Consider the following 14,325-nt stretch of genomic DNA (forward strand, 5'->3'; position numbering starts at 1 on the left):
ACTTTATAATCATGTTTTGTAAGTTGAAACTCACTGATATGCCCCCAGGGCATCTTTACAACAGTGCTGCCCCAAAGGCAGATACATACTTTATTCATGTTTTGTAAGTTGAAACTCACTGATATACCCCAACAATGCTGCCCCGAAGGCAGATACATACTTTATAATCATGTTTTGTAAGTTGAAACTCACTGATATGCCCCCAAGGCATCTTTACAACAGTGCTGCCCCAAAGGCAGATACATACTTTATAATCATGTTTTGTAAGTTGAAACTCACTGATATGCCCCCAGGGCATCTTTACAACAGTGCTGCCCCAAAGGCAGATACATACTTTATAATCATGTTTTGTAAGTTGAAACTCACTGATATGCCCCCAGGGCATCTTTACAACAGTGCTGCCCCGAAGGCAGATACATACTTTATAATCATGTTTTGTAAGTTGAAACTCACTGATATGCCCCCAGGGCATCTTTACAACAGTGTTGCCCCGAGGGCAGATACACACTTTATAATCATGTTTTGTAAGTTGAAACTCACTGTGTAAACGACAGGCACGCACTTGTAATTTAGGCCGAGGCCATTTAAATGGCCGGACGACGTTGAAACTTGGCCACCACTGCAGTGGGGCCAGAGTTCGTGAAATAAAATTAAAATTTTCTTTGGATTATATATTTTCCATACCGGTTTCTGTGGCACATTTAAAATTACCTAATTCCACCTGGCTCGCTGCACCTAAATGATTTTGCTGCTCTGAGGGCACATAGCTAGAACTTCATTGATGGTATTTATCAGTGACCTCCCGAGTGCATCTCTAGACTTACAGTGCTTCCCTGAGGGCAGATACATACTTTATGTTTGGGCATCTTTGCAACAGTGCTACCCTGAAGGCAGATACATACTTTATATTCATGTTTTACAAGCTGCAATAGACGATTTTCCGCTGATTGCGAGATCTCGCGAGACTTTAATACATGCCCGTAGAAACAGGTTTCCATCTTAGTAATACAAGTCAAACTTTGTATGGAACTAGAAAAAGTGCAGAACTGAGCAAAGGTTGCAACTTCATATATTTTATGCAGTGTTTAACGTAATTAGCGACTTGTCCTGTTTTACGCAGTTTGTCCCGTGTTGCGAGAACGCGTCCACTGCGAACCACATATTCTCGCGATATCTCGGAATGTCACGCGCGGTTCGGAACATGGTCAATTGATAAAGCATCTCTTTGTTTCTGTCGTGGGTACAGCTTATTGAATCTTTAATGTTTTTTCTCTGATCTTCTTCATGAGTTGTAGATGGATGTAAAGATTATACTTGTAAAACACTAAACCATGTGCCTTTTATATTATTACTCTGTAGAATGAATTCTTTATTGAAGACTGCCATAGAGTCAAAACTGAGAAAACCTCCACCTGGTCTGAAACAAGAGGTGTTCATTATAGGAGAACAAACCGAAGAAAGCTTTATTACAAGTCATCTACGGATGCTTACCACATGTGGTATAGGAAGGTATAGCAGCTTGCGTAAAAACCAGAATGGTAGATACCATTACAAATGTGAGCGGGGAAATGCAGCCACGGGTAGCTCAAGTGGTCTTGCCACAGAAACCAGAGCTAACTCATGTTGCTCTTATGTTTCATTTACTTTCATCAAGGAACCAACCTACCGAGCATGTATCGTCCGACTTCAACCAAAACACCTTGGCCATAATTTGATGGATCCCAATGAATCCTGTGTCAACAAGATATGTCCAGAACTGACTGAATGTATAAGGCTTTGGACCATGCAAGGACTGCAAATTAGCGAAATAATCGTCAAATGCAGTGAGTGGGCTAGACAGAGAGGATATTACATAATGACTGATAGACAATATTTTCCGACACCAACAGATATTAAATACTTAAGAGATAAAACATTAAATGAGACGAGATTCGACAAGAATGACTCTGTTAGCCTTGATAAGTTAATTAAAAGTGATCTCCAGGCAAATGTGATCCATTACCAACCTCTGTCTAAAAAAAATAGCCAGACCTTGGAAATAGTTTACATGAGTCAGTTCCAAGTTGAACAATACCAGAAATTCGGGAACAGGATGATATTCGTGGACGCGACGTATCGCGGAATTACCGCGTATGGATACGCATTCTATGCCGTCGTCGTTCGCAGTGACATCGGTCATGGTGTACCTGTTGCCTATATAATTATCAGCAAAGAGGACAAGGATGTGTTAGAGAGGTGTTTCTCAAAAATAAAGTCTAAAGTTAATGAAATCTACCCAAGGTATGTACCAGGTCTTAAGTTATCCGAAACATGTCGTGAGGTATAGTGTCAGTATTATCAGTATCAGTCACATGTACATGTACATCAGACGGCATTTCAACATGACAGATTACGTAAAGACAATTTGACTGGATAAGAGGACTTTCAGAATTTAATGTCTGTAGACAGAATACTTACCTATCTTGACAGACATGGTTCATGGTTTTATATTTAGATTTAAGGATGCAGGACAAGAAACAGACCAATTCAAACTAAGAATTCTCTGACAAATACTACGATGGCCACCCCAGTAAACTATGTAATGTTGGAAAGCCTGGATATGTGGCAACTCAACTGTTCTCATGTTATTGTCCTTGTTTACATATGGATCACGTGACAGGAAATTTCAATGACCTTCAAAAATCAGTTTTCCCAATGTTCTGTGGCTACTATGCAGTATTTGCGGTTGAAATTTGCACCAGAGATAGCTGTTGCAGTATTCTCAAAAACTGTGTCTTCGATTTCTCTTATCTATTTTCGCTTTAAAGTTATTGACAGTTAAAGATTTTAGGCGACAAATTTGACCGCCTGAAAAAAGGATATTCTGTTATAAAAATTGATCGGAGGTCCGCATCCAAAATCCCAGACACTTTTTCCAAGCATATACCTATATCTCCTCATCAGATAAATTTCAACCAAATATACTGCATCGTAGCCACAGAACATTGGGAAAACTGATTTTTGATAGACTTTTTAAAATTCCTGTCACGTGATCCTTATGTAAACAATGACAACAAAATGTGCATAGCTGAGTTGCCACATATCCAGGCTTTCCAACAGTATACATGTATAGTTTATTGGGGTAGCCATCGTAGTATTTGTCAGAGAATTCTTAGTTTGAATCGGTCTGTTTCTTGTCCTGCATTCTTAAATTCGTCCATAGAAATGTTCTTACTCAGAGATATTTGCGTCAAGTATAATTATCTGCTGAGTTGGACTGCATGGGGAGGTTTCAGTAAGTTAAATAATCAGTGGGTACTGCACCCATATATTCCTGCCACCATACAACAATATCATAAACAGTGTAAAATGATGCATGCCCATATTTGAATATTACAAATAAAATATGGTGCAGTGCTATATTTAAGGTCTTAGGGTGCATGGAACTTGTGCTATAAAATGAATGTACTTTTCTGTTTTTCAACAAGGGTTATAATGGTGGATAAAGACCAAACAGAAATATCAGCCCTCTCCTCAGTGTTTCCTCAATCAGATATCCTTTTGTGCTGGTTCCATGTACTACAGGTATAGACTGATTAATCCTTTTTAGTCCTTTGGACCTATGGTCCAAAGGACTTATGTGATGACTCTGCATACGCCATAAGCATTATGCCGTATGCCTTGAGCCGTAGGCAGCGATTTTTTGAAAACGTTTCAGTAACTTTTTCTGAAATTTGGCACAAATGTTCCTTAGCCTAATATCTCCAGCATGTGTTATCGCTTTTTTGATTGAATTGTTGTAAGTGCCATTTTTGGGTATTTTACTGAAAATTAGTACTTTCATTTCATTTTCAAACCACTCCACCAAATGTCATACAATTGGGCACATGGTATAGTCATGGAAAGTTACATACTGTGATCATCCTCACTCATTACTATTGAAGAAGTTTGGTGTTTGTGGCTTGTTCATTAATTCTTCATTTGCATATTTAATGAATTTTTATGAGATAGCCCTATTTCAAGAATTTCTCAACAAAACATGATGTGACTTTTCAGTTTCTATGATTTCCATGTTGCTTCATTGTGCTAAAAGTTTGGAAGGGATTACTTATAAATTAATTGCTCATTTGCAACGTATTTTTGTAATATTGCCATATAGCAAGAATTTTCAAACCAAATTTGATGTGACTTTGCTTATATGTTTATCACATTATAATGTGTAAAAGTTAGAAGGTGTGGCATACATATTATCTGCTAATTAGCATAGTTTTAAAATATCCTTAGGTAGGCTATATATCTTCATAATAGCTCACCCAAATTGGATGTGAAATTGCAGATAAAATGATCAATATATAATGTTGCTATGTTTACAGTTTGGTGGTAGTGACACTCAAATTAATTACACATTTAAATATTCAATGAAATTGTGTAATTAGACTTCATCTCAAAAGTTACTCTTCAGAATTTGGTGAGACTTTGCACATGCTTTGATTGGATAACAGTTTTGCTAATTAGAAAATTTGGTAGAAGTGGCTTCACTAATTGTTGATTATCATATTCAATGATATTGTTTTAGGCCTTATATTAAGAATTACTGAATAAATTTGATGTGGCTTTTCACATGCTGTTAATCATATTTAATTGTTAGCATGTATAATGTTCAACTTGTCTTCGCAAGGTCTTTAGATCAAAGTGATATTTGCATGTATAATGAATTTTCTTAATTATTTCCTTTATTGAGTTTTATTGACCCAAAGTTGATTTGACATTGCATTTTCATTGATCAATCTGTTAGATTACTATGTTTTAAGTTTGATTTCAATTGTTTTAAGTTTGATTTCAATTGCTGCCTATTAAAGTTATACTTGAACTTTGTTCAATTATTTGTCCAAAGGACTTTGGTGCCCGTGGGCCCCATGTTTTACCATCTATGTTTTAGTTAACTTTTTGTAAGTTTTGCCAGTACATGGTACTTTTTCTCTTTCATGGTTGATCATAAATCTAATGAGAGACATCCATTCAGTCTGCCACAGAACCCTCGATTTCCGGTACCATTGTATCTTGGGTGATTTGGGCCTAAAATGGCATTTGCCAGCAGCCCCGTTGAGCACTATAAAAACAACTCGTACAGCCCGGCAATTCAACAACAATTGGAAATATTGCGTGATCTTTTTGGAAATTGATGTTGTTGCCCAAACCCTGCAGAATACCATCAAAGTTGTTTTCAATAAAAATGTATAATTTTATTGCCATGGCCCCTTCTTTAAACCCCTTGTTCAAAAATGTTTATTGTATAAACAAACAAATTCAAAATCGTGTACTTTTGTGTCCAAAAGATGAATTGTCAAGGTAAGTCTTCGATAAACACCTACAGCTTTACGACTAAGCGTATAATTTAGTCAATGAGGTCATTTGCATCCGCCATTGTAAACAAACTGTACATGTCGCCACGGCTATTGAAAGAAGTATTTTCACAGAAAGTTTTTGGGACTGCAGGTTGAAATACTATCTAAGAGGAGGACTTTAGTAAAGATTTGACAAGGTGATTTCCAGACAATAAAATGTGATAGTGTTGATGAAGAAAACTTTACAGATCGTGAGAGAAACTGCCATAGGTTTGTACAGTACACGTACCAGTACACGGTGTAGGAAATACCGTACGCACGAGTGTAGGACCATCGAGTGATGTTTTACCCAGAATTTTGGCAAAAAATGCATCGGATTTCATAATAAACAGAAAGATTAGAGAGATGATTAATATGATAACGACAATATATCACTTGGTGAAAGGATTGGAAAGAAAAATCGACAAAAAATTAGAAATATTACACTTTGGCATCATAAAGGTACAATTTTGGTGTGATAAAAATTGGAATGGTCCTCTGCTATAGTGACATGTACTGAAATATCAGGGCTCGAAATTAAGGGTAGTCCTATGCCCGTAGACTACCAATTCTTGTCTTGGGGCTACCAGTTTCTGAATTTGGTAGCAGATTTAACAATAACACTGTTTGTTTGCTATGTACACTTTAATACAAATGAATAGTCACTGAACTTAAAGTACAGCAATTATAGGGCTTGAGGATTGTGGGCTACCAATCATCGACTATGGACTACCAACTTCAGAAAATGGAAGCCCATTTGGGCTACAATGAAAAAAAGTTAATTTTGAGCCCTGAATATGATGTCACTCCTTTAGGTCCAATCAAAATGGTGGTACCAGACACACCCCCAAAAGGGGGCTCTGTGGCAGACTAATTATTGAGGTAACAGGATTTTTGGGATACTACTTCCAACTGATCTCTTTGATAATTCGAAACAGCTAAGAAGTATGAGTAGTTATGTAAAATTTTGATTGGCAACAATGGATGCCAATTTTTTTACATAATAGACACTTTATTCTGCTAGTTCACCATTTATGTGGTAAGGCATGTAACTTTTTTTGTTCTGATCAAGGCTGTACATCGTTGGATAACCAAGAGAGCAGGAGGTGGGTTGGCTGGTACATCAAATGCAGAACACAGAAACTTGGTCATACAAGCCATGTTGAAAATGAAGAATTGTAGCACGGTGAGCAGTTAATGTTTACAAAACTGTAGATTGTTGACAGCCATCTATGTTGTTTGCAGATCTCTCTGTGAAAGTTGGATGTGACAAGTGATCAAAACTCAAAGCCAGTTGGAGTAACCAAAGGAGAGTACTTTACAGAGAAAGTTTCATGAATATGATTACACACCGGTACAAACAAATGCAAACATTGGTGAATAATTGAATAAATTCATATCTTGGTAACTCAGTGGTGCTAACCATAGATGCTGTATGCAAAATACAGCATACGGCTAGTGGCTGTCAGTTGTGCAATATTATTTATTTGATAAAATCAGGGCTGTCAACGTCTTTTGGAATAGGAGGCTACACAAGATAAAATTAGGGGGTCATAGATGTTTATGTCAAACCTGGGAAATTATTCTAGTTTCATGTTTAAAGAAGAGGGCTGTTTCATAGCGGAACAGAAAAATTAATTGCATTTTATGGATTATCACCTGCTTCTTCTCACAGCAATTCTCTCTAATATCTTATATATTCTCAAACAAGTTACAACATTCTTTAAATCTATGGGATTTGATGTGGTTAGTGTGAGTTCGAGACACGATAAAAATAGTGTGTTCGTGTGCATGTCTTTGTGATTGACCGTGCGTTTCTTCCCCTGGGCTGTTCACGTCGTTGCCATGATTTAAATGTCTACTCAAAACATGACCTCATTATTAAATTCTATTGGGACCAAAACTCACTCAATACTTTCATGTTCTCTATGTATGTTTTTTTTTTTTTTTGCGGCGAAAACAATGTCTTACTCAATGTATGGAGTGTTCACTATCTGATACACAGAAGGCGAAACAAAACACCTATCGCCAAAAACGTACAGAAATTGGAAGTCCACCATCGTCGTATTACTGCCTTCACTCTCATTCGCCCAAAATTGATCATCAGAGCACACAAATGTTTCAAGTAATGAATACTGAAACTAATCAGAAATCGGATAACAAAAGCCCCAAAATTCACTCAACACTGACTGGATTAAAAGAGAGCACATACAATGAGTAGAAAATCAGGTAAACCTTTTCAGCGAACTGCATCATAGAGAAAAATAGGCGGCGGCAAAAGCTATCTCAGACGGCGATTTGCTGCCGTTGACTGGCTATATTTGACAGCCCTGTAAAATATGAGTTGCAGAATTGTCACCAGGGTTTGATCACATTTTGGCCAGCATTGCTATACATTGCTTTATACTCCAAACTATCACATTGAAAAATAACAGAAAAGATACAGTTTTAGGGGCTTTAACTTCTACCTTGTATATATTGTAGATCCTCGATAAGCATGTTCTGTTTGAAGGTGTGAGATTTAGTTTATTATGTTTTATTATTCCAGGAAGAGGACTTTAGACAAACGTCAGGAAAGTGCCTCGATGAAATTGACAAAGCCATAGGACACAACCTTGTATCAAAATATCTACTGGATGAGTGGATCAGTGTCGCTCATATGTGGTGCCATTTTGGCAGAAAGATGTTTCATGAAGGGCAAGACACTAACAATATTGCAGAAAGGTTATTAACTTTATATTGTGGTTACACATGAAATTTAATAAAAAATTACATTGCTTTCACAGAGCTCAAAGTTGCGCCCATTTTAGTTGCATATGCCACCAAATTTTACCCAGTTGCCCTAACTAATTCCTGTCACTCGCATTTTGATCTAATTCATGTGCAAAGATTTCAATACTATTTATTTAACTTGGGTAAATGACTAGAAAATATTTACCGTGATTTGAGATAATACATTCATTACAACTTCAAAAATGCCCCATTTTGAACATTTTGTACAGTGTGCGAAATTAAGTGAAAATAGCTTCAGGTAATAATGACCTACACCAAGCCAAAGCTTAAGGTCTTTACAGAAAACTTCCGGTCCTTACTAAATGCAGTATGTATTGCTATTAAAGTCAACAACCCACCCCAATACTATGCTTTTAAATTTTGTGTAAAAATATATAAATCTATTCAATATACTACACTAAAAGAGACTGCAAATTATCTCTAATTGTTAATTATGTCCTTTTATTAGTCCCACGGACGAAGTCCAGCGGGGACTTATAGATTGGGTCCCGTCCATCCGTCTGTCCGCAGCCGTTTCTCAGACACTGCTGAACCGATTTTGTTCAAACTTGGCACATAGGCAATGTACTATGGCATACAGATGCACGTCAATTTTTTTTTGCGGTACAATCCAATATGGCTGCAAGGCGGCCATTTTTATGCAATATTTCATGACTTTCAACCATAACTCAAATTTCCCTTCACTGATTTCATTCAAACTTGGCACAAAGGCAATGCACTATGACATACACATGCACGTCAAGTTATTTAGCGATACGACCCAACATGGCAGCCAGGTGGCCATTTTCATGCGATTTTTCATGTTTTTCAACCATAACTCAAACGTTCATGCACTGACCGTCTAACAGGTCATTTATTAAGTGATGCTCAGATTACTTACTTTGCGAGTCACAGTCCTGACACAAGTTGCATCAGTGTCATTCTACAGTAACCTAGACACCAAAGATTATAACACACTAGACAAGCGGGGACTGTGTCATCAACGATGACTTGTTATCTTCATTTTCCACACTGTGTGGACATAAAATCCTAAAACATGGTGTATGTGAATGTTAATATTGCATTTGTGCCAAAGTCACGTATTTCAAAAAGTGTCTGGCGAGTTGAATTATTTTTTAAACTCACTTGTCATCTAGCAAGTAAATGTTTCAAATACACAGGCCCCAAGAAAATGTACTTGCCCCTCATTTGAAACCCGAACCGCTTGTGTACAAGGAACACAGCTACCGTAACCATGATCAGAAATAAAACAGGTAAACAGCGTGAAAGGGAGCAGCACAAAACTAATTGAGGAATATTTTCGGCACGATTTCATACTTCATGAATCAATGAATATCCATCAAATGCTGTTTCAACAAACTACGCGATATTCCAGTCTATTTCGCACACTGATTTTGCCCCTAAATTTTTTTACTTAGAGGCAAAATGCTACCAACTGAAAAAGTCACATTTGAGCCCTGTTTCAAGTAATGTGAATTACTTCATAAGTATGACTGTGCTATGGTGCTAACTTTTGATGTTTAAACTTTTGATCACATGGATGGCATGCACCAATTGTATTAGACTATTCAAATTGAAAGTGGACTTACTCGGTATCAACATATGTTACCCGGTATCTGAATTTTTCTGCATTTTTGTAAATGTGTAAACAGTTAAAATTAATATGTCCTGAAATTTTGTTCTAGGTTTTTCCATTCAATGAAGTACCAGTTCCTGAAAGGTATAGCCAATAGGAGACTGGATGACTTGCTACACCTTTTATCTGCCAAAGTTGAGACATACTACAGGTTTGGATGCACTTTACTTTCATGGTAGTTTTGGCACGACTTAGATATTGTCCAATGTTATCTGTGCAGCTTGTGTATTATCTTCAGCATCACTTAAATAAGGGCTTGTTCAACCCAGTATTAGTTGAGTATCCTGTGTATCAGAGTTCTTCTTCCATTGCATTTATTTTGATGAGAATATTTCCAAATGAATTGTTCTCACAAGCCATATTCGAACAAGTTATGTACTGCATGGACAGCACTAAGTAATTTTTGTTCAAGTCATTGGATAGGACCTCCAGATAATTAAGTCTTGTATCTGCACAAAGCATGTAGTGAGACTTTATAGTCTGAAAGTTTTAATTCTGTTTGAGAAAAAATAAAGATTTGGCTCGGGCATTTGTACCTGGCGCCATTTCACCAATATGCAAAAACCAATTGAATTTAAGCTTTGTACAGATTCAATGTTTTGCCCTATGCATTTGCATGTGTATTTTATATAGGCAATAATCCTGGTGATTTCAGTTAGTAATTTTGGTTCCTTTTGAAAGTAGTGTGGCCACACAGTGAAAATACAATTCATATTTTCACTAGGTGGAAATACGGGCTCATCTCTTCACTGAAAGAACAATAGATAAAATTAATGATCCAATATGACTAATGACTTGACTTGTCTGTTTCTGTTATTTCCACATATAGTTACCTTGAGGGCCTAAAATTGGCTGGTAGACTACCGAGTACAAGCAATACCCAATGTGAAGCTGCCAACAGAATGATTCAGAACGGACTTGGACACGGTCGAGACTTTGACAGTTGTGGAATTTTAATGGTGCCATCTGAAACAGTTAATGGCCATGTGTATAAAGTTGACTTAGTCAGATATACTTGTGAGTGCTTTAAATTTTTGAAAGGAGAACTTTGTAAACACTTGATGTTTGCAAAATTAATCAGTGGCGAAGGTGACACAAATATATATAAGTTGCGAGAGAATGTTGCCAAGAAAATAATTGCAGATCAGGCATTTACATTAGAGATAGATCAATTTACTGTCTATGATGATGATGTAGTTAATGTTGTGGATACACATCTTGCGCGTTGCTCATGTATAGCCAGTAGTTATGGAGAGAGATGTTTGTGTGTCATAGCATGGTCTACGTTCAGCTTAAACACAAATGTGGCAACTGCACAACCTGAAAAAAATGAAAATATGCAAGTACAAATGTCACATACCAGTGAGAGGCTTCAGGAATCTTTCACCACTAGAGACATAATTGAAGAGCTCTTTGCCTGGAGTCACAGCAAAGATTTTGAGGACAGCCCACAACTACATCAGACATTACTGAAAGCACACAGACAAGTCTTTTCAAGTTTCACAGAAAAACATACAGCAAGGGTCATAAAACCACTACACCCTTACAGAAAGGACATTGAGAAGAAAAAAACATTAATAGAACATGACTATTCAATGTCAACTTCTCAATCCAAAACTAAAAATCTGCATACCTTGCATGATGGGGATAGAGATTTTAATGTGAAGTCAAAGAAGCTCCGCATAGCACCACAAAAAAAATCGCTAAATACACAGAGTGCCTATGGCACTAAGGTCACAGTTCAGAAGCGTGCAAAACCACAGTAATGGAGAAGATAGCAGTATGTTTGTAACTTTACGACACTGCTGCTGCTAATTAGAAATGTATTCTGCCACATTTGTTGTGCTGCCGTTGATTTGGAGATATTTTGAGCAATTACCTACCCAAAATTTGTTGGTATTCAACTCATGATTTCATACTTTGATAACAATATTGATAACTTGATTGAATTTGATGTTTGATGTGTGAGGTGTTTTGCCTAGTCAGAAATTTTGACATCTCAGTTCAAACCATTTTCCCAACAGAGTTTATTTATGATTTCTAAAATTAAATATAAGCCTGTAATTTTTCAAATCACAATATTAGCTAGCCCAGATGCTACATCAATTACTGGGCTCGTCTCACAATGATATGTATGCAACAATGTTTTCTCTCAACTGCATGATTGTGCACTGACATCTTTATTTGTGATTTGGCACAGTCAGAGAGGGTTTGAGTCCTATTGTAGTAGTGGTACATGACATTTTTCTTTTGTAGGGGGGTGAAGCATTTCCCCACCTTTCACCTATATCAATGTGTTCTTGCTCTTGATCAGGGTCTGCCTATGTCTGTTTCTGTTTTACTGTCTGCATCAGTCTCTTTTCCACTCTGACTGAAATTTCTGCAAACCTCTGGCACTGTCTTGGTATCCTGGCTCGGTCAGCTCCACCTATTACAGACATGTAAGTTAATTGCAGAAATTTCAGCCACAGTCTTACATAAAGAACAAAAACATTCATGCAGACAGCAAAACAGTAACAGACACAGACAGATCCTGTTCAGGACTTATAATAAATTGACATAGGAGAAAGTTGGTGAAGTGTCAGTTATTATGACTGGTAGACAATATTTTCCGACACCAACAGATAATAAATTCTCAAGAGATAAAACATTAAATGAGACAAGGTTCAACACGAATGACTCTGTAAGCCTTGATAAGTTAATAAATTAAAAGTGATCTCCAGGCAAGTGTGATCCACTACCAGCCTCTCTCTAAAAAATGGCCAGGCTTTGACAATAGTGTACATGAGTCAGTTTCAAGAAATTTAAAAAATTCGACCACATTTGGTATTTTTGAAACAAAAATCCAATTTTAAAAATGATCAATATCCCTTTTCTAGTCAAAAATTTGGATTTCATTAATAAATGTACATGGGTGGTTCATAAATTGTGATTGGCTTCAAAAATGCCTGTACGAAGTTTCTTTTTATCTAGCTGTAACTGAAGAGAGAAAACATTAAATGAGACGAGGTTTGACAAGAATGACTCTGTAAGCCTTGATAAGTTAATTAAAATTAATTAAAAACAATTAATTAATAGAGATAATTAATTAAAAACGATCTCCAGGCAAATGTGATCCACTACCAGCCTCTAAGGCATCTCCATCTGCTAATACATCAGAACTTTATATTGTGGTTGATTACACATTAAATGTAATTAAATTTATCTTGTTTTGGAGTAATTTGATCATTCTTTGAATTACTTCATAAGTGAGGCTGTGCTACAGAGCTAACTCTATACATGCATATGTGTAAAAATATGGCTTTTGAAGCTTCGGGCTCCTCAGATATAAAGTTTCCTTGACAAAAATTAATCTGGATGCTTGTGTTTGTTAATGTTTAATACATACAAGTATTTTAATCTATTTTCAACTTTTATGTACAAAAGTTAATGTACAGTAAATTCAAAGTTATTTTTTGAACTTGAAATGTGTTATGCTTTATACCACTCTCAAGCTATTGCTTGATTTTTGACTCTCATTGCCATATGTATATATGGCAGCAAGAGTCTATAGGAAAGTACGTGTGTATGAATGTACGTATTATAAAACACAGAGAAATGAATTCCAAATAAAAAACACAGAAGAGACATAAGCAGCATGTATGGACATAGGTAAATACTATGTATACATGTAGGGGGCGCTGTTTTACATAACTACATCATTCCAATGGTTTGTAAAATGACTTAAGTTACATGTAAAGCTGTGACGCAACGCAATGGTACTTGTGTATGTCCATCCACTCTAAAACCTTTAGACATATAATATTTGTATTTGATGTCTAGCTAGATGCACTATAGATGGGAATTTTTTTAAAATGAATGTACTGGCCTCATCAATATCCAAATGAGTTCCAAAAATGTAAAAATAGTTCAGATTGAAGATCTCAGAAACTACTGCAGTATTGCTTTGAACTTTAGGTGCCTTGTTTAGAGTCGATGAATAATCATGGGATTCTTGTTGATAACTTCAACCTCTTATTATTTTATGAATTTTTAAAATATTTTCTCATTTTTCCTGGAAATTTTCTTTTTGGAAAGAAACTCTATGTCTGATTCCTTTGAATTTTTTTTTATTGTAATACCTTTAGATATGCTTATACTAATTTGAAGCAATCATTGTAAAATTTTCATATTTGTATTTTTACAGCAATTGTTGTCAAGACTTAAGATTAAAGATGGCCACCCATCTGTCATCCCTACGGAGAAAAAGAAAAATAGTGATGTTTATAAATAAACAAGACAGTGAACTCCTTACTTTCTGTTTTTGTTTTTAAAACAACTCCCACATCCTTAATCATACATAGCAAAGAATGGAAAAGTTTTGAAGACGTTTTTTCCTGAAAATTAGTTCCCAAAGCAAGATCTACCTTAAGGTAGTACGCACCTCGACATTAAAGGCACAAGCTCTGCATTTGGGGGTATTTTTCTTTTGCTCCAAAATACCACTAAATTTCCCTTAAACATCCTTTTACTTTGCTCTATTAAGACATTTTA

At 36.3% G+C, this 14,325-nt stretch overlaps 1 protein-coding gene across 1 annotated transcript; it reads left to right on the forward strand.

Moving 5' to 3' along the window:
* The first annotated feature begins 1,269 nt into the window (after positions 1-1,269).
* On the forward strand, positions 1,270-12,610 carry LOC139115590 (uncharacterized). The gene is made up of 6 exons (XM_070677836.1): positions 1,270-2,280; positions 3,468-3,564; positions 6,436-6,549; positions 7,912-8,087; positions 9,842-9,943; positions 10,622-12,610. Exons 1-6 carry the CDS (start codon positions 1,361-1,363, stop codon positions 11,556-11,558), a joined length of 2,346 nt encoding a protein of 781 aa, XP_070533937.1. The 5' UTR covers positions 1,270-1,360; the 3' UTR covers positions 11,559-12,610.
* The last annotated feature ends 1,715 nt before the right edge of the window (positions 12,611-14,325 follow it).

Source organism: Ptychodera flava, chromosome 2 (genome assembly GCF_041260155.1).
Source record: "Ptychodera flava strain L36383 chromosome 2, AS_Pfla_20210202, whole genome shotgun sequence".
NCBI lineage: Eukaryota > Metazoa > Hemichordata > Enteropneusta > Ptychoderidae > Ptychodera > Ptychodera flava.

What these genes read in the sequence shown, in the direction of transcription:
- LOC139115590 (XM_070677836.1), top strand. Translation starts at nt 1,361, where the DNA reads ATGAATTCTTTATTGAAGACTGCCATAGAGTCAAAACTGAGAAAACCT. An exon ending in GCTGGTTCCATGTACTACAG is followed by an intron (nt 3,565 to 6,435) that starts GTATAGACTGAT and finishes GTTCTGATCAAG; the next exon opens with GCTGTACATCGTTGGATAAC. An exon ending in AAATGAAGAATTGTAGCACG is followed by an intron (nt 6,550 to 7,911) that starts GTGAGCAGTTAA and finishes TTATTATTCCAG; the next exon opens with GAAGAGGACTTTAGACAAAC.